We start from the raw sequence: 21,643 nt of genomic DNA, 5'->3' as shown, positions 1-21,643 counted from the left end.
ACAATTACACTCACAATTTGAGGGAAGTGCTTAGATGCCCCCTTAAAATTCTATCTCCAAACAGACTTTGGGCCCAGGATAAGAACTCCTTTGCTGGGCTTGCCACACCCTCCCCCAAGGAATTTTTTTTCTCCTTGAACACTGGATTCAACCTTGACGAGTAGGCTTGGACATGGTGGTGGTAGAGGAGGGTAGAATGGACAGTACCACGAGCACCACGTGACCAATAGGAGAGCTACTGCTCCAGATAGATGCCCCAGGACCTGATGCACCAGGGTCCACACACCTGGGAACCAGGCCTCTGTGTTGCCTGGCAACCGAGCTACCGTTGCACATGCGCAGGAGATCCTGTTCTTCTTGCCCTGCCCCTGGGGCGTTAGAAACCTCACACCAGAGCTGGCTGGCTCCCTCTGACAGTCTGGAGGAAGTTTGGGACCTTGACCCCTAGTGAGGGGCACAAGAGAACATCATGCAGGTGAGGGTCTGGCCTGTAGGTGACCTTGGAGCCCTGAGCGGGGATAAGCCACTTAGCTCGAAGCTGAGGGGCATAAATGGAGTAGTGTGGGCCCTCCCCAGGGTTATGTTCTGACATTTGTTTTTGGTAAGCGCTATTTTGTGCATCTCTATCTGGTTTTAAGAGAATGCCAGTTTTTGACATTCATGAGTCTCATGTGAGGCTGGAGGAGACACTCAGTTGTTCAGTGTTGCCTTTTACCCTCAAGTCCTGGAAACTCAAATGCTATGCTATTTCTGAATTAAGAAAGGAGCAGCATCGGCCCAAGTGGATTCAATGTAACTGTCCTCTCATTTATACTCTTTTTAAAGGAGGTAGGGAGTGCATCCATTGGCCTGTGAGGTGGCTCAGCGGGTTAAGATGCTTGCTGCCAAGCTTGAAAACCTGAGTTGGATCCCTGGGACCTACCTGGTGGAAAGTGAGACCCACCTTCCTCAGTCTTCTGATATGCACGCATGCGCGCGTGTACACACACACACACACACACACACACACACACACACACACACTTAAATTTTTGTAAATAGAAAATTTTAAATTACAGCTATACATTTCAAGACTTTGGGTCTGGGTAATTTCACAAGGTGATGTTTTTTATTTGTGAGATCTTTATAATAACATTTTAATTTAGAAAAAGAGTCTCCCCCATTGGTCCCTCCAGGCCGTTTTCCCTTCCTCCCCTTTCTCCTTTCTCAGAGTGAAACCCTCACTTTCTGACCTAAGGAAGAGCCTTCTCTTACTTGCTCCCTAGTGAGGTGCATTGGGATTTTCTTGGTTTCCCATACTTACTTGGGGCGGTTTTGTAGACCATACAATTTATGAAGTTATTTGAAGCGTCATTCACGTGTAGTCAAGCCCTCTCACGTTAGATGGTTGTTAGCAAGTGCATTTGTACAATTAGCCCGGCATTGCAGTCTGTTCCACTTTGCAGAATCCGCTTTGCAGGAGTTCTGCTGAAGTGAAGCCTACAGAGAGCAGAGACCTCTCTTTGCCTCACTATTATTTTCCATTGATTTATTCCACAGCCAGTTCTTAGGCTCTAAACATGGGCCTGTTCTATTAGAGCGTATCTGAGAATAATAAAGATAACTACAGCATGGCAAAAATACTCTTGCCATTTATGAAAATCGATGGTGGCCTCTATTTCTGTTAGATAACATTTCATGCATAATTCTAAGAGTCAAGGGAAGGGCACAGTTGAACACTGTTATATTAAGTCGCATTGCAATGAAGTCCTTGAGGGGTTAAATGAGAACAGTTGAGAAGTTTGACTAAGTATGTAAGACCGTATGGTCATGTCTCTAAAGAAGAGTGTTTATCGAGAGAAACTCAAGTCAGAGCCAGTTCGATGTATAAGGACCGCTCTTTTCAATCAACAACACATAGCATGTCGGTAACCCAAGCAGAACGAGCTCACAGAATGTCTGACCCAACAGCTAAGGATTGACTACAATTCCAGTCCCTCTCAGTTGTCTCTTCTAAGAAACGTAGCAATGCTAAAGGAGAGAAAGTAGCAAGGGATTGTGAAGTGCAGAACTTGTTCTATAAAGGTGATGGCTGGGAGCTGGTGAGATGGCTCAGTGGATAAAGGCGCTTTGCTGCCCGGCCCCAGTGATGCAGGTCTCCCGACATGAGTTAGATCCTGAGACCCATGGAAAGATAATGTCCTCCCCATGTATGTCATGGTACACGTGATCTACACACCAGAGAGAGAGAGAGAATAAAATTTCAGGAAAAATGTAATTACTAGATGTAGCAGGAATCTTAACAGATCTTATTAATAAAATCAAACCTTGGAGCCAGGTATTGGGGTGAATGCTAGAAGATCAGAGAAGCAGAACAAGCCACAGCTGCTTCACCTCGCCAATTCTTCAGCTGATCCTGTTTCCTCAGACTGGAAACCTCTGAGTCCTCATCCAGAATGAATCTCAGCTGAACTGCTGCTCAAAAGCCTGAAAGCTTAACCAGCCAAATGCTTCTAGTTCCTGGTCTTCATGCCTTATATACCTTTCTGCCTTCTCCCATCACTCCCTGGGATTAAAGGCTCACTTCTTGGGATTAAAGGCGTGTGTCACCATGCTTGGCTATTTCCAATGTGGCCTTGAACTCACAGAGATCCAGAGGAATTTCTGCCTCTGGAATGCTAGGATTAAAGGTGTGAGTGCCACCATTTTCTAGCCTCTGTACTAGTGGCTTTTCTGTTCTCTAACCCCAGATAAGTTTATTAGGGTGCACAATATTGTGGGGAACACAATACCACCACAACTAGAACTGGTAGTAACAGCTGGCTACATGACCCAGTCCAGCTCTCCTACTGAATAAAAATAAAAATGTCTGGAGAGGGAACTGTAGAAGAAACGTCTAGAGTGTCTTCTAAGAGAATCAAAGGAGCCCCTGAAAGTGCCAGAGAGGTGGCATTATAGGAAGAAATAATTACATCAAAATCAAGAGGAAAATGGAAACCAGTAGAATGTTAAGATGCCTAGGACCTTAGGATAGGCAGGCCTGAAACAATGGTAGGAGACCAGACATCTGTGGCATGAGCAAATACAAGAGAAGCTCTGAAAACAGGGAAACCATTCTTTAAAAGGAGAAACTGACATCCATAAAGAAATCTTCGTCTTGAGGTTTTAGTCTTTGTATGTGTGTATCAGAAAACTGATTCTAGTTCATAATGGAGTGTTACCTGTAAAGAGGGTACCCGCATAGACAGATGTGAACGAAGCCCTCCCTACCCCCGAGCCTCACCTAGAACTCACCTTCCTGACATCGTTCTTTATTTCAGCTGAAAATAACCAGTAAACCTGGGTTTCAGATCGCCTTTTTATATGTCATTTCCTCATTGCAATATCCATAGTAACAACTGTCTGTTTCACTGCACTGTATTCCAGAAGTCCATCCCTGCTGAGAACTCAGAAGTGTGTATATGTTGGAGCAGTATCCTCCACCCACCCCATTTTGCAATCTCCAAAGCCAGTTTTAGCATGAAAGTATTACAAATTTTGTATTTTGGTTTTGGGTACAATGGCAGAGTAAGTAAGAACTAAAGAGTATGGTTCACCCAAGGATGGGAGACAACTAGGAGGGTGAGTAGGACCTCTGCCTAGGGAAATTCAGGGAAGATTGTCTTGATGCTTAGTGATCAGGAATCAAACCTGCCCCTCAAGTAGTCTTGGCCCATGGCAGCTTTCCCACAGATTTACAACAAACAACATTGGTATTAAGGAAGACGTTTTTGTGTTCGGTCTTAACGAATTCCCACCAATATAATTTCAAAGGCAGCGAGCGGAAGCCAGCCAATGGTATAGCTCATACAAAGAACAAGGGTGGCACAATCCTGAACCAGTGAAACGACTTGCAGAGATCTCCAGTGTTAGAATGGACAGAGGCCAGTTAGGAAACAATTGTGCTTATTGTATTCCAAAATTTCTACAGGAAGTAGTTGAGGACCATAAACTTTTTATAAAGATATTTCTGTGTACTAACAATAAAAAAAAACTTCCATTTATCATGACATCAAAAGGAGCAGAATACAAAGGAATAAACTAAAGAGGCTGAACACTTATATGAAGAAAACTATAAAACAGTGCTGGAAACGATTGAAGGAGACAGAGAAAGTGGAAATATAGACCGTATTTGTGGATGGGAACATGGACTGTTACCTGGGTGTAAAGCTTGGAGACAAATGCTTGCCTTCATTAAGAGGAAACTGTATAAAATCAGTTAAAGAGGAGTAATGGGTTTGTTAATAACTTGGAATAAAACAGAAGTGATATATCTTCACAATCTATTTCTCTGCCCCACCCATACCAATGTTACAGGATGATCTAAAAGTTAAGAAATATAGTCTACATGTAGATTCAGTTGTGTGTCTGGGTCACCATGGTGGTTCTCCTGGGAGATGTCCTTCTCCTGGTCCTTGGGCTCCCTGGGTTCCCCCGCCCTTTTCATCCCCATCATGTTATCCTCTCCAGGAATGCAATGACAAGGATCCTTATTGTATCTATCACTGATGTCAAAAGATCAATACTACTTCCAGCAATCTATAGATTCATTTTCTGTCAAATTCTAGCATTCTTTTTGCAGGAATAGAAAAATCCGCCTTAGAATGTATGTGGAATCTCCATGGTTCCCAAAATAGTCTCAAAAAGAACAAGAACATTGAGAACCCTGAAAGGACAGTGGATAGGTGTCCATCAGTGTGGTTGTGCTTCATTGGGTTGTATTGTATGTTTATAAATGCCTAAAACGGTCATTTCCTAGTATGTATTTTTTTCCAAGTAAAAAATGCTTACTATTCAGGCATGGTGGCTTGTAGGCCAGCTTATGTGGCAGAATGGGACTGTCTCTCTCTCTCTCTCTCTTTTTTTTTTAAAGTGGCCAAAACCCTGAATAGATAGGTCATGGGCTTAGGGGAAACCCAAACGCTGTTTTTCTGCTAAAGGAACACAGCAATAAAATGACTCCCAACAACATTCTGCTAGACTTATAGTTCAGTATCTTGCTCAGTCATCATCAGAGAAGCTTCCTCTTGGAGTCGATGGGAACAAATAGAGACTCACAACTGGACAGTGTGCAGAGCGTGAGAGACCTTGAAATACTCAGTCCTAAATGGAATGTTTTCATCAAACCCTCCCTTCCGGGTTCCAGGAAGAGGAGACAGAAAGATTATAGAAGCCAGAGGAAGACACCAAGGGAAAAGTGTCTTCCAGACACAATGGGACTGATAGACATATAACCTCACAGAAGCTGTGGCAGCATGCATAGGCTCTGCATGGGTCCAACCCAGAAGGAGTCCTGGTGCTGAGAAGTGAACAGGAGCTCCCATCCCTAACAAAGAAGCTATTTCTGAATGACAGCTACTTGCCAAGGAAAAATTAGTTTTCTCCACTGATGTCTCAATGGGTATATAGACACACTTGAGGGCAGGCCCCATGCATGCCCAGTAGTGGATAATCAACACAAAACAAACTCAATGGAATTTTGGAGATGATTTTGTCTCAGATTGCTTTGTTTAGTTTTCTTTTTAAACCTTAATAGTCTTTGGCTTATATATTATGATTCCTGCTTTTGTGTTTTTTTAAGGGTTTTTTCTGTGGGTATGTGTTTGTGTTTCTCATACTTTTTCTTTTCTTTTTTTATTCTGGTTTGTTGTTAGCCTGTCTGTTTTCTAAAGGTCTGACATTGGATGGGTTGGAAGAATCTGGGAGGATTTGAGGGAGAGGAAACCATAATCATAATACATTGTATGAAAAAAAAATACTTCCAGTTAAAAAATAAAAAGTAAGGGGCTGGAGAGATGGCCCAGTGGTTAAGAACACCTACAGATCTTCCACAAAACCTGGGTTTGGTTCCCAGCACCCCTATCAAGGGGCTCACAACCACATGTGACTCCAGTTTCAGGGGACCTGACAGCTTCTGCCTCTGTGAACACTGCCTGCAGATGGTACACATAGATTCACAAGGCACATACACATACATACCAAAGAAATCAATCTTGAAGCCAAAAAATAAAATCACTTTAGCACGCACTGCGTAGGTCCACAAGCTCTACCCAGGTTTTGCTTCTCTGGGTTGAAACCTAGGTGTCACCAAGATGCTAGCTTGCCATTCTTCTGTCATGGACGCCAACACCAGACTCATTGAAAACATGGCTGGGCGGTGGTGGCGCACGCCTTTAATCCCAGCACTTGGGAGGCAGAGCCAGGCGGATCTCTGTGAGTTTGAGGCCAGCCTGGTCTACAGAGAGAGATCCAGGACAGGCACCAAAACTACACAGAGAAACCCTGTCTCGAAAAACTTAAAAAAAAAAAAAAAGTGTATTTGGATGGGAGGAGGGAGGAGGAGGGATTTGTGGGTAGAAAATTTCTTAATAAAGAAAAATGAAAAAAAAAAAAGAAAGAAAACATGGCACTTGTTAAAAACATTGCCCATCAGAGGTTAGTTAAAAAATAATCCTAGAGAGACAAAAGATATGCATATTGTGGGTAAAACCATCTGCTACTTCCAGGACAATATTTTCTTCAAAAACTATAAAATTGAGAAAAGCTGATAGAACCTTGATTATGTCATTCTCTACATTTTTAGAGTCTGATAAACTCTAATTGTATAACTCAAAAAGCCAAGGAGAAAAGAAATGTACACACCAGGGAATCAATAATGTCCCAGTTCATGTAGGACTGTAAGCTGTAAGGTGAAATAAACTCTTTCCTTCCCAAGTTGCTTGTGATCATCATGTTTATCATATCAAATATAGAAACCTAATTAGGACAGCAAACATGTATGTATGTGCACCATGTGCATGCCAGTGCCCTTGGAGGTCAGAAGAGACTGTCAGATCCCTCACAACTAAAGTTAGGGATGATTTTGAGCCACCATGTGGGTGCTGGGAACCTAACTTAGGTCCTCTGCAGGAGCAACAAGTGCTCTTAAATTCTAAGCTAGCTCTCCAACCCCATTTTCTGAAATTTTAAGCTGGTATTTAATAAGTAATAATTTCTAACCTGTCAGAAAACATCATTGCTTTTGACATTGAATTAAAACATTTTTGTAGTAATAGAACAAAACTCATAAAAAGCCAAGTAGAACTTGTGAAAATTAAAAATATTCATGGATGAGTTTTTTTTTATTTTTAATGTCAGTAAAATAGGAATAGGAAAATATTAAAAAGAGGTAGAAGAATATTTGAAGAGAAATTTTCTGTTAGGGGATAATCTTTTTGTACAATGTGAAAATGTGTCTATGAAGATGTCATCTACCTAAGACACCTTCTGATTGTTTTAATAAAGAGCTGAATGGCAATAGCTAGGCAGGAGAGGATAGGCAGGACTTCCAGGCAGCAATAGGAACTCTGGGAAGAATCTGAGAGGCGGGGGATTCACCAGCAAGACTCAGAGGAAATCAGACATAAAGTACTGAGGAGAGGTAATGAACCACAAAGCAGAAAGTAGATTAATATAAATGGGAACAAACCTAAGCTGACGCCAAGCTTTCATACTCAATCAGAAGTCTTTGTATCATTATTTGGGAGCTGGCGGTTCAAAGAAAGACCTGCTACAAGTTTCTGTGAATTTTCTAGAATTGTTAGAAGATACTATTCCACAGCTTCAGAACTCCGAGTGAGCCCATGCAGGACACATGAAATGCATACCTGATGCATCATGGAGAATCACAGACAAAATCTTAGCCTTTTAACATGCCAGTTGATTGGCTGTGAAGCAGAGAACACTTACATACACAGTTGTTGGTAGGACTCAGTTATATTTGAGTTATTTTGCTTTTAGAACTTCTTTTCTAGCTTATTCTTAGCCTGGCCTTCTTTATTTCATTTTTGCTTTTCTTTCTTGTTTTTACTTTTTTTATTGTTGAGGTTTGTTCTGTTTTTTTTGAGCCTAGGTCTTGTGCGTGTTGTCATGGAACTCACTGTGCAGCAAGGCTGAACTTGAACTCATGGTTCTGAGTGCTAAGTCACAGTCTCATCACTGGGCCCAACTACGTTTCCTTTTTCCCATCCCTTCAGGTAGGACCTCACCATGTAGGGCTGGCTAACCTAGAACTCACTGTGTAGGCCAGGCTGACCTGGAACTCACAGAGACCTGCCTGCTTCTCACTCCTAAATGCTGGGATTAATGTCACGCGCTACCATGCCAGGTCATGTTTTCTTAATACACGATTCTCTCTGCAGGACATTTCCGAATATGGTAGTTTTCTTCATCAAAGTCAGCAAGCCTGGCCTCTCATATTTAAACATGAGGGTTCTTGAATCGATGCACCTCAAAATAGAAATAAGTTCACCTGATAGTCTGGAACATAGACAGCACACATTGGATAGTATATAAGTTGACTTTGTCCACTCTATAGTCATCAGTATATTTCCTGTGACTTTTAAGTCTCCTTTCTTAAGTTTCTTTAAGTTTATTTTCTTTTATGTATGTGGTCCAATGGATTTTTGAAATTTATTATTATTATTATTATTATTATTATTATTATTATTATTATATGTATGCATGATGTAGATGGGGCACATGTATCACAATGGAGGTCAGAGGACAACTCTGTGTAGTCAGCTCTCTCTTTCTACCTTTATGCAGGACCTGGATACTGACTCGGGTCACCAGGCTTGTATGACAAGTCCCTTTACCCGATAAGTCATCTGGCCAGCCCCTAAGTTGATCTTTTTATAAACTCTCTGTAATACTGAAGATAGATGTGTCCTGTTAATCCAAGTATGCAGCCCTACTCTTGGTGGGAGAAGTAGATCTGTCCTTCAAACCTTAGCTGTAGAGTTCATGGACAGCTTCCTATTTGGACGTGCCACCCATCAGTCAATTTGATCAGCACATTTTACAGTGTAAAACTGTGCTAATAGATTGTCTTTTGTGTGTGTGTAGGATCCAAATGAAGACACAGAATGGAATGAAATTTTAAGAGATTTTGGCATTCTTCCTCCAAAAGAAGAACCAAAAGATGAAATTGAGGAGATGGTGTTACGCCTGCAGAAGGAGGCAATGGGTACAGTGTGCCTTTGGGGGCTGCATGAAGGGGACATACAATGAAGGTAGTAAAATATATTTTATGGACACAGGAGAGGGAATTAGAGACTATTTAATATCAACTCGGCCTGTCCACTCAAAATTAGGAGATCACTACCTAAAATGGCTGATTTGTGTGTTGAAAGGCACATGCCAGTTAATAAAAGTACTGAATTATGCTCATAAGACCTAGTGAGATTTCTTCTACCATATCCCTCTCTACTTTGAGATTGCTTTCTCTTTTGTTCATTCAATATATGATCTTATTCATTAATATTTCCATGTACTTGGGAGAAACCTAAATTTATGGGGTCTAATTGATTTTCTCATCTGTGCTCACCAGTATCCTGTCAGTTCTATGAACTTTGAGGGAATCAAAAAGGCTGGTATTACAATTTCTGTAACGTGTAATCATGTTTTAGTAGGTTGCTACAGGTTTGTTAAAGATGTCATTGGCCTATGTTACCCAAGCTGTTGGGGTTGTGGGGTTTGGTTTTTTTGTTTGTTTGTTTTGTTTTCTAGAAGTAGGTTATGAAGTAAAAATAATGTTTGGCCCATTAGATGACCTGAAGTTTCTGTTCTAGTTAAACCGTATGAGAAGATGACCCTTGCACAGTTGGAAGAAGCTGAGGACGAGTTTGATGAGGAAGATATAAAAGCTATTGAGATATACAGGTACAACAGTATCGGGTTGCCGTGGGATCGCTACGTGAGAAATGGGCTTGCTAAATCTCCTTAAGAAATGGTTTTTTGCAGTAACTCGATTTTCTCTTGCTGCTTGCAAGATTCAGCTTTTGTCTCTTGACAGTTTAACTCTGTGGTGTCACAGATACTCGTGACTATCTTTGGGTCTGTCCTCCTTGAAGTGTGTCTGATACACTGGATTTTACACTTGTGTCTTTAATCACATTTGGGAAGCTGTGGGCCATTAATTCTGAAAGCGTTCTTTTTCCTTGGGTCTGCTCCTTTGTGGCTCCCGAAATATTATGTTGATCTGCTGGACAGTGGCCCGTGGGCCCTTTAGGCTGTGTTTACTTTCTTAATTTTTTTTTAAATCTGTGCTTCTGGGTTAATAATAACAATAATTCCACCTTTTGGTTTTCCGATTCTTTTGGCTGCTTGAATTTGGTATGTTTTTCACTTTAGTACGTCTTATTTTCAGTTCCCCTGGAGTCTTTCACTTGTAATATGAAGTGTGCAGGATTTTTTTCTCATGGGCTCAGACATTTATACATCTGGTCTCCATTTGGTGATGCTGTTTGGGAAAGTAGTGGAACCTTGGTGGTGGTTGGGGGCTACATTACTTGGGGGTGGGCTTTAGGAGTTCATAGCCTTGTCCTGTGTCCAGTTCGCTCTGCCTTTGTGTTGTGGTTGAGGATGTGTTCTCTCCACTTCCTGCTCGGGCCACCATGCCTGTGTGCTGCGGCACTTCCCCACTCTTGGACTCTTATCCTTCTAGAACCACAGGCCCAAATAAACTCTCCCTTCGATGGGTGCCTTGGACATGACAGCTACTATAACTACCAAATAGACGGACTTTGAAAATATCATAAGAGAAAGAAAGAAGTCAGAAAAGGCCGTACAAGTAGAAAGGAAACTACTATATAACAGATCTTCGAATGAACAAGCAGGAGGTAGCTGCAAACAGATACAGGACTTACTTGTGCCAATCAAAAAGTTACCTGGGGCTGGAGAGGTGGCTCAGTGGTTAAGAACACTGGCTGATCTTCCAGGGGACCTGGTTTCCCAGCATGCACATGGAGGCTCACAACCCTTTCCAGTTTCAGGGGATGTGACCACTTCTGTTCTCTATGAGTACCAGGCATGCAAGTGGTACATGGATATACATGTAGGAAGAAGATCCATACACAGAGATAAAAAAAAATGTTTTGAGTTGTATCATGGTGATGGTCCCTTAACTTTTTGATCCATCTCCTACAGCTCCCTGAACTGCTCTTTCCCAGGCAGTGACTGTGGTCTGGGTACTTTAGGGCTACATCACCTTAGAATCCTGTACCTCCTCCCATGTGAGCTGGGGATCTGTGTGGAAGACTGCACAGGACACTCTAGGGTTGAGTACCAGGGATGTATACATCACTTTCACCTCTCTCATTGGTTACCATCTACTCTCACAAGGAAGCTTGCAAGTGTGGTCTTCCTGCAAGCCACCAAAGAGGAATCTATAATGATAATTAGGTTCTAGCAAAGCCTCGGGGTAAGATAAAGAAGTGAAAAATACATTAGAGACAAAAAGGGTAGGCATTCGTAGGTAACCAGCTATGAAATAACAGATGAATTAGACCCAGAGGCTCCTGTAGCTAAAAGGAAGAAGGAAAGTCTAAATGTGGCCATGAACATATCTTTAGTATATTTTTGTGGCAAATACACTAAACTGTCTTCCCTGACACACGCTCCTCTTTCTCTTGATGCGTGTTACAGCCACACAGAAGCTAGAAGCGAAAACTGCGTTTCCCAGACTCTGTTGCAGCAAGGATACCAAATGTGTTTCAGGTTCTGCTAATGCTCACAGGATATTTGGGTTCAGAGCTAAATAAAATGGAGAAAGCAGAGGTGAAAAAAAAAAAAAAAAAAAAAACCTAAAGCATCCGTTTAAGTGGTCTGGACCTAGAATTTGCGTCATTAATTCTGGAGCCTTTGTTCTGGCAGCAGATTCTCATCCTCAGATTGTTGCTAGGGAGACTGGTTCCTAGTGCCAGAGGTTGTTATTGTGCCTCTCCGAGTCTCAGAGTAATGTAATACTTGGGCCAACAATTGGAATCCAGATTCCCCAGTTTCTGGATTGCGGCAAAGAAAGCCTTGGCAGACCAGTTTTGCTGTGTTGTTCTGGGAGTCATTCCTGGGAGCCCAGCCTAGAGCCTGTGCCTTCTGCCTTTTCGACCAGTTTGCAAAGCGCTTAATTTCCCAGATTAAGTCCCTTTTGGCCAAAAATAGCTAGAGGGCTTTCTGTCCCTGTACATGAATCACAATTTATTTGATTGCTAGGTGAAAAATGCAGGCCACTGAACAGCGTTTTCCTGCAGGCCAGATTAACCCCGGTGCTAACCTTTCCAGTGAAATAGGGAGGGAAAATAAGTGGGAAGAGAGATGCTGGTAGTTGTACTACTAAGAAGGTAGCGAGTAGTAGACCTAGCCCTGCATTATTGTTCTCTTTGGATTTCATTGTGTTCGGCTTCACGGTTACGTAAAGTGAATGAATGTTCATCTGGCATGCTTCTGACATATGAAACCAGGCCAGTGTGTTCTGAAGTGTGCGCAGGAGTTTTTGTTTGCTTTGATGCGAGTATGATCAGGAGGTAGTTGCCACTGAACGGCCACCATTCTCAAGATGAGGGGGTGCACCCTGGCACAGGGGCCCACTGGGGAAGCAACCAAACAGGTCAGGATCAAAAGCAGCAAGGGGAGAATCTCCGACACAACCTGTGTTGTGCTTTCTATGGAAAGAACACACAAGGCAGGGTAAGCAGGCTTGTGATTGGCTAGTGTGAATCATTTTGGTGGGCTCTGGGTTAGGTCTGTTGTTAGTTATCTGGCACCAGGTTCTGGGATGACTAGATCAGGGAGTCTTGAAAGAAAAAAGACAAAACAACAACCACAGGGGGAAAAAAAAGTGATTAAAACCAGGCATGGTGGTGCATGCCCAAAGTCCCAGACACTTGGGAGCTGAGGTGAGAGGACTGTCTGAGCCCAGGAATGTGAGACCAGTCCTTGCCTCGAAAAATAAGAGAAAATTAAAAAAAAAGGACCAAGGATGTGCTTGCAGAGTTGGCTGGCTTGCATTTGAAGAATGTGCCGTCTGGCAAGTGTTTGTTCTTTCTCAGAACCAGCCAGTTCTGAAATGAGTATTCCCTAAAGGATTAGCAAAGTTCTAGACACCAGAAGATCAAGAATGCAGGAAATGAGAGCTGCCAAGATGGCTCAGTGGATGGAGGTGCTTGCTGCCAAGCGCCATGATCTGGATTTGTTCCCTGGAACCCACCTGCTGGAAGGAGAGAACCAATTCCTACAAGATATTCTCTGATGTCCACACATGTGCAATGGTATGCACAGGTATGCATACATACCTGTACGCGCGCACGCGCGCGCGCGCACACACACACACACACACACACACACACACACGCGCGCGCGCGCGCGCGGGCACACACAGACACACAGACACACACACACACAGACACACAGACACACACACACACACACACACATGGGCACACACACGGGCACACACAGACACACACACACAGACACACACACACACACACACACACACACACACACACACACACACGGGCACACACACGGGCACACACCGGCACACACATACATATGCATATGCCTAAATGTTCAGTCCCCAGAACCCCCATCAGATGGCTCCCCACTGCCTGTAACTCCATTGCCAGGGAATCCAAGGCCTTGTGGTGACCTTCTCAGGCACATGCAAGCCCCTGGAACAAATAAACTCACAGACAGACAGACAGACAGACAGACACACACACACACACACAGAGAGAGAGAGAGAGAGAGAGAGAGAGAGAGAATAAATAAATACATAAGAAATAAAGAATATAACTCTTACCTAACATTTTTGTTTCAATTAGAGAAAAGCGGTTACAGGAATGGAAAGCACTTACGAAGAAACAAAAATTTGGGGAATTGAGAGAAATTTCTGGAAATCAGTATGTGAATGAAGTTACAAATGCAGAAAAAGATTTGTGGGTTATAATTCATCTATACAGATCAAGGTAATTACCACAGTACTTCAGAATGTGGGTGTCATGATGCTTTAAAAACACTCCTAGCTTTAGGGTCTATGATGCCTCTGATGAGAAATATTTAAGAGAAAGAAATGCACGTATTATACATGAATACATTATAGAATTTTTATCTTTAGGGATTAAATTAAGTATGCTAAATATTTTCATTTCTAATTTGAAGAATGTCACATTTGTTAGAAAAGTGATCACCATTTGGTGATTAAACCTCCTATATCTTCCCCCACCTCACACGCCTCTAAACTGACCTCAGACTTAGCCAAGGATGGCCTTGAACTCCTGATCTTCCTTCCACCCCCAAATTCTGAGATTCATGTGTACCTCATATTTGTTTTATGATGTGCTGGGAATCAAACCCAGGACTTCATGCATGTTAGGAAAGCACTCTAGACCAGCTGATCTCCATTCCCAGGATCTGCAGGCTTATGAATGTTGCACCTGTGAGCTTTCTAAATCATGTAAATTTCTAGAGTTTCCTGGCCCCTTGAGTTTCCTTAGCCTCCTGAGTCTTAGGGTTCTCCTGCTTCCTTCCAGGGGAAATGTTTCAACCTTGAGGAAATAACTGCACAGAAAGTTCTCATTCTTGGTGTTGGTATCAGAAAAGAAAAAAAAAAAAAAACAGTTTCTTAGGTTGGAAAAGTAGATAGGCTTGAGTGAGGTATTTTAGATGGACTGTACAATGTGAACAAAAATACAGAGGCCTGAAGCATCACAATGCTTCCAGAGTTTGGAGTATCGGATCTGCCTCAGTCATACAGTATGATGTGGTGTCAGGCAGGCTACCATCCTGGACAGGAAAGCAGCATCCACATCACGAAGACCATCTGAGACTACATTAAGGAGTTCAGATTTTATGCCAGTGAGGAGGAGCCACAGGAGGTTCTTGAGCTTGGGCAATGTGTGCAATCTCAGAGTTATATGATGCCACCTCCATGAGGGTTATATGATGCCACCACCTCCATGAGGGTTATATGATGTCACTTCCACGAGGCTTATATGATGCTACTTCCATGAGGTTTATTGATGCCACTTCCATGAGGGTTATATGATGTCACCTCCATGAGGGTTATATGATGCTACTTCCATGTGGTGTTCCCTTTGTAAGTAGGGCCAAGGATTAATATGGGTAACCAATTTGGAAACGGATTTAGGGTAGCAATGTACCTCAGATAAGGAGCGAGTGAAGCTATGGGCAAGGAGGGAGATAGAGCAATTAAACAAGGAGGTGGAGTTGGTGTGACTTCATTACTGAGCAGACATTGTAGAGAGATTTTCAGTCAAGCCAATTTAAGAAATATCAAAAAAAAAAAAAAAAAGATCAGGTTTTTGCTTGTTTATTTGTTTTTCCTTTGGGGCATGGGGTTGAATAAGGAAGGGAAATGAAATCTATGAGCTGCTAGAAGAAACATTTACTTTTAACATGGATCCAAAAGAGGGAATTCAGAAAGGTGAAGAGGAAGTTAACAGAACATGATATTATGGAAAGCATGCCAAGAACAGAGGTGACCAAAACGCAAGAGGGTGGCTTTTGTTGTTGTTGTTTTTGTTTTGTCTTGTTGTTGTTTTTCAAGACAGGGTTTCTCCGTGTAGTTTTGGTATCTGTCCTGGATCTCTCTAGACCAGGCTGGCCTCGAACTCACAGAGATCCACCTGGCTCTGCCTCCTGAGTGCTGGGATTAAAGGCGTGCACCACTGCCGCCTGGCTGCTGTTGTTTCACACACACACACACACACACACACACACACACACACACACACACACTCGTCCTTTTTCATCTTGGTTATGACTTCAAGGAAAGAAGATGGTTATTAAAAAGGAATTCAAAGTTATGAGATATTCTTTAAAAAAAACAAGCTAAGATTTATGAGCTTTAATATGTTTATGTGAAGTGGAGAAATTCTTTGGAGAAGAGAAAGTGAGAACACAGGAAAGAGAAGCAGACTGAAACCAAGGAATGTGGAAGAAAGTGGAGGTGTGTGGGGGTAGGGTGGCAGGGAGTCAGCTTGAACTCGCTGGCTAAAGCTCAGAGTGGTAGACTAGGAGGAAGGGATGGACTGAAGAGTGTGTGGGGTGGGAGTTCTGTGATGGATGAAGCAGGAAGAATTGGAAGTTTGGGATCCTGCTTTCAATCAGTTTTATATCTTAGATGAGAAATGATTTTGGGTACTGGGACCCAAGATGTGGAAAGCCGTGGGTGAAATTTGTTAGGATCAAGAAAGCCAGAGAAGTCTGAGATGAGGCACTTTGGATGTGAACACCTGTGAAATTAAACCAAGTAGTGAGTTGGATCCCTTTATTTCCGCTCAGGACTGCCCCGATTCCCCAGACATGCCTGGTTTTTGTTTATGTTCCTGTGTTCTTCCGCCTAGGATGCTAAGTGATTAAACTAATGCTAAGTGGCATGAGTTTACCTAAATTATGCAGATTCCCAGGGTATCAGCCATCATTCCTAGGGTATGATCTGCTTTTAGATTAAAAAGTAAAGATCTGCTTTTGCAATAGATAGGTTTCACTTATTGCACTAGACTCAGAGGAGCAACCTGCATTTGAAACACACGGTGTGCATTCTCTCTTTTAGCATCCCCATGTGCTTACTGGTTAACCAGCATCTTAGCCTCCTGGCAAGAAAGTTCCCAGAGACGAAATTCCTTAAAGCCATCGTGAATAGCTGCATTGCACACTACCATGACAACTGCTTACCAACAATTTTTGTTTATAAAAATGGTCAGATAGAAGGCAAATTCATTGGAGTTATAGAATGTGGAGGGATAAATCTCAAGCTAGAAGGTAATGATGTTTTTTTTTAATGTTTATGAAAGTAACAAGTGAAAAGTTCTCCAAATGAACAAGTATGAAAGTTTTTCTTTGAAACAAAGTTTTTTCCCTCAGTTTTCATCTTTTTAACATTTTAAAAATAATTTTAGCATGTCTAAGTGTTTGCCCAACTCTCTCTCTCTCTCTCTCTCTCTCTCTCTCTCTCTCTCTCTCTCTCTCTCTCTGTGTGTGTGTGTGTGTGTGTGTGTGTGTGTGTGTGTGTGTGTGTGTGTCCCTGTGCCAATGTGTATGTCCGGTGCCCGTGGAAGCCAGAAACAGGTGTTGCATTCCCTGGAACTGGAGTTATGGGCACTCATGATCTGCCATGTGGGTGCTGGGATCCATCTCTCCAGCTATTTCTCCAGCCCCCATTCAGTTCCCTTTTAAAATCCTTCCAGATCAGCTTTCCTGTTGTCGTGCTTAGATATATCAAAATACCTTTAGGATATGCTTAGAATATCAAAACATCTTTTGCTTAAAATTCTTAATGGTATCTGTCTAAAATAACTTAAAAATGTAAATCATCTAGTTTAGAATCCAGTCCACCTCCACACCTGTTTCTCAGTCCTGGGTAGGGTCTGCGTTAGTTGGGCTGGGCTTAGTCCCTGCAGACCCCAGACAGAGCTTTGCTCTCACACTTTCTCATGCAGTCTCTACTTTCACCTAAATTCCTCACCTTTACCCTCCCAGTCCAAACCCTGTTCCTAAGGTTTTCCTCCTTTCTGTTTATCCTACCATGTGTGCCCAGACTAATCAAACCTCCTCTTCCTCTCTGTGGGCTTTTGTCCTGTATGTTTGCTGTATCACCAATCCAGATGTTGCCCTGGGTTTGCTGATTGATAATCCCCTTTGTGTCTTCATCTCTGGAACAGGTGTGGAACAGTCTTCTATTGTTTTCTTTTTGATAGTACGCAGCACAGGACTTTATATTTTTACCCTTTTTAATGATTTTTACCTCCTAAAGTCATCCCTTTGACATTTTCATGTCTGGATATTGTTTTATGAAGCTTAGAATCTTAATCATCATCGTGTTAAATTATACTACTCAGTGACATTGACATTGACATTGCTGTGTTGCTGTACCTGTCATCCAGATCCACAACTCTTACCGTCTTGTATAGCAAAACTCTGGACCCATTAAACAGTGACCTTTCACTCTACCTGCTCTCCCACCCTTCATGACTTTAGACATACTATGTAGGCAGGATAGCACTGTTTTTTCTTTTTTCTCTTGTGCCTGATATCACTCAACATAATATTGTCAAAATTCATCCTTTCAGAAAGTATCAGGGCTTCTTTTTCTTTTTCTTTTTCTTTTTTTTTAAGTCTGAACAATGTCCCAGTGTCTACACAGGCCACATTGCAGGTATACATCCTTTTTGATGGACACTTACATTGCTTTTACCTTTTGATACCATGAATAATACTATTAAAACATGGATGTACAAATCATCTGTTCAATAATTTTGGAAATATAACCATAATTATTTTGCTAGGTAATATTGTTATTCTATATTTATATTTTGAGGGACTAGGTCATTTTCTTATACTTTAGCCATAATGTATATGTGATTATACATATATGTATTTTAGTGCTTGTACACATACACACACATAGAAATGTAAGGAATGATTGTATTATAAATTTGAAACTATTCAACAAATAACAGTATAGCATCCTAAAACTTGTTTTAAGCTCAACAATAATTTTCCAAACTTCTTCCTTTTATATCTGATTTAATAACTTTAAATCTTATCTTTCTCTCATTAAATATACCTTAATTTATGTGTTTGCCACTTCCTTTCTGACAGAATGTGAGCTGATTGTAGTTTTCTAATGACAATTCTTCTGTCATCCTTGTGCCCATCTGTGAAAAATCTCTCTTTTGGTTTTGCATTTTTAAGTCCACTGGGAAAGTATCTGTGGTGGTGTTGTCAACTTGATAAAAGTTATAATCAACTGAGAGGTGGACATTGGGCATGTCTATGAGGGAATTACCTTTATTATGTTAATTAAGGTGGGAAGACCCATCTACCGCAGGTGGTACCATTCCTAGGCAGAGGATGCTGGAATATGTAAGAGCAGAGAAAGCCAGGTGGTACCATTCCTACGCAGAAGATGCTGGAGTATATAAGAGAGGAGAAAGCCAGCTGAGCATGCACGCCTGTGTTCACTGCTCTCCCCTGACTGCAGACATAATGGATGATAACTTGGAACTGTGAGCTAAATGGACCCTGTAGCTAGAGTTTTCCTGCCTTGCCCATAGTCAGGACAAATCTCTCTCACCCGCCAGTCCCACAGCCACTCAGACCCAACCAAGTAAACACAGAGACTTATATTGCTTACAAACTGTATGGCCGTGGCAGGCTTCTTGCTAACTGTTCTTATTTCTATAAATCTATACCTTGTCACATGGCTCATGGCTTACCGGTGTCTTTACATGCTGCTTGTCATGGTGGCAGCTGGCAGTGTCTCTTACTCAGCCTTCCACTTCCCAGAATTCTTCTCCTCCTTGTCCCGCCTATACTTCCTCCTGCCTGACTACTGGCCAATCAGTGTTTTATTTATTGACCAATCAGAACAACACATTTGCCATACAGAACATCCCACAGCAGGACCCTTTCTCCCTTAAGTTTCCTTTGTCAAAGTGTTTTGTCATAGCAATAGGAAAAGAAACCAAAGGCTCTACCAATGATGCTATCGATGTCTCCTCTTATCAGTCCTGTATGAGAGTTCTCATTTACCCACATCTCTACCAGGTCTTAGAATTGTTATGCTGGTGTGGTTTTGTCAAGCTGACAGATATACAATAATATCTTTTTGGTTTTGGCAATATTGGGAATTGAACCCAGGGCAGAGCAGGGCCTTGTGCATGGTAGACAAGTGCTCTACCCCTGAGCTCTAATGTCAGCACTACAAAATATCCTGCCGCTGTTTAAATTTGGAATGCTAGTGGGGATAAGCATTCTTTAGTAGATGTTGGTCATTGGGTTTCTTCTGTTTGCTTTCTTCATGTTTCAGCATGTTCCTTCATTGAATTACAGGAGTTTGTGGTGTTCTGTCCACTGTTTCTGTGGCATCACACACAGGTTCTTGGTAGCTTACCCCTTCAAATCTCTTTTCTCTGGGTATATGTATTTATCTGGGGTATGTGTGATTGAGCCCAGGCTCTCCACCACTGAGTTACATTTCTAGGCCAACACTGCTTCTTTCTTTTTTCCTTGATACAGAGTCTGTCTTCAGACTCTTAGGCCAAACAATCTTCCTTTCACTTCTCAAGTAGCTGAGGCTCAGGGTATGCATACCTGGGTCTAGCTTCATTTTAATTGTCAGGCAAAATTATATCGGCAGAGTTAAACTTACTAATCTTTTAAAATTATACTTACCGTGCTTCCCCTTAAAAATCATGATATATTTTTCAAGAGGAAAAGGATATCCCCCTATATTTTCTTTTAATAGTTTTATTTTTATTTTTTGCTTAGGTCTTAAATAACACTGTAGCAAAGTGTTATAAAGAATGGATCTATTTTCTTTTCTGTTGCCCCAGTGCCATTTACTGAAACTTCGTTTCCCACTCTTTTTAAATTTATTTTTAAACTGCAAAGTATGTATAATATGAACTTTTACAATCTTAGTCATTTTTCTCAACTTATTCTACACATTTCTTTTTGAGATGGGATCTTGTGACCTTCCTGCTTCGGCATCCCTAGCAGCAGAAGTATGGATAGGTGCTTCCAGCCTTGAAGTTTCTGAGACTAGATAGACAGTCATGCTTCTTCTGTCTTTGGTCTATAATAAATGCTGCTACCATGAAAACTGTTGTTGGTTGCTTTTGCTCTTTTGGGGGACCTGCCACCCAGCTCCCAAATAAATTACACATGGATGCTTATTCTTCACTATAAATGCCTGGCCTTAGCTTGGCTTGTTTCTTTCCAGCTTTTCTTAACTATAAATTATCCCGTATACTTTTTGCCTCTGGGCATGCCATAATGAACATGTTGTGTGTGTGTGTGTGTGTGTGTGTGTGTGTGTGTGTGTACTGGCATGCCATAGTGTGCGTGTGGTCAGAGGATAACTTTTAGAAATGAATTCCTTCCCTTTACCATGCCATGTGGGTCTCAGGGATGAACCGCAGGTTGTCTGTCAGACTTGGTGGCAAGCAGCTTTACCCAGTGAGCCCTCTCATCAACCTCAATTTCCACACTAATTCTGTCAAAGTCAAATTCTGTTTCATGTAGATAAGAGATTCATCTCCATTTTCCCGAGGTTTTTATCCAGTTTAATGATAGGTTTTTTATCTGTTGTAGAACTTGAATGGAAACTATCAGAAGTTGGCGCAATACAGACTGACTTGGAAGAAAACCCCAAAAAAGGCATTGCAGATGTGATGGTGTCTTCAATTAGAAACGTTTCCATTTATGACAGTGACAGCTCCAACAGTGATAATGATGCCAAATAGAACTAGTTAATAAATAGCTTTAAAGTATGTATCAAATGCTTTATTTCCTATTGACTTCATAATCAGATAAAAATGTATGGACCTTATTTTCATCTTTATGTAAGAACTATAGCCTACATGTCAACTGAAAATCTTCCAGGTATTTAAGATTATTGTCTCTTGCAAATATGAATTTTTGCTCCCTAATATTTTTCTGTGACTTATTTTTTTCTGACTACTGTTGGACAACACCAACAAATTCTTTAAGTCTTCTGTGTTCCCTAATCACTTCCAAAAAGGCCCATGAGAGGAAATACATATAACTTTCTAAGTTAAATTCATACAATTTGTATGTGTGCACCCATGTCTGTATAGGTGTCCATGCCTGTGAGTGTGCATGTGGAGGTCAGAGGTCGACTTTGGGTGTCTTTCTTAACTGCTCTCCACCGTAAGCTCTGAGATAGAGCCTCTCATGACAAAGCGGACCTGGCTGAGCAAGGCGCGTGCTCCCTTGTCCCATCCTTAGGTCCTTGCACTGTGCTCCCTGATGCTGC

The 21,643-nt window shown here is 41.7% G+C and overlaps 1 protein-coding gene across 1 annotated transcript; it reads left to right on the top strand.

Annotated features, from left to right (window-relative positions):
* The first annotated feature begins 328 nt into the window (after positions 1 to 328).
* Positions 329 to 21,292, top strand: Pdcl2 (phosducin like 2). Its single transcript, XM_028864202.2, has 6 exons — positions 329 to 475; positions 8,905 to 9,025; positions 9,630 to 9,720; positions 13,662 to 13,805; positions 16,415 to 16,623; positions 20,959 to 21,292. Exons 1-6 carry the CDS (start codon positions 470 to 472, stop codon positions 21,108 to 21,110), a joined length of 723 nt encoding a protein of 240 aa, XP_028720035.1. The 5' UTR covers positions 329 to 469; the 3' UTR covers positions 21,111 to 21,292.
* The last annotated feature ends 351 nt before the right edge of the window (positions 21,293 to 21,643 follow it).

This window comes from Peromyscus leucopus, chromosome 10 (assembly GCF_004664715.2).
Source record: "Peromyscus leucopus breed LL Stock chromosome 10, UCI_PerLeu_2.1, whole genome shotgun sequence".
Taxonomy (NCBI): domain Eukaryota; kingdom Metazoa; phylum Chordata; class Mammalia; order Rodentia; family Cricetidae; genus Peromyscus; species Peromyscus leucopus.
This window is presented reverse-complemented; position numbering and strand designations above follow the sequence as displayed.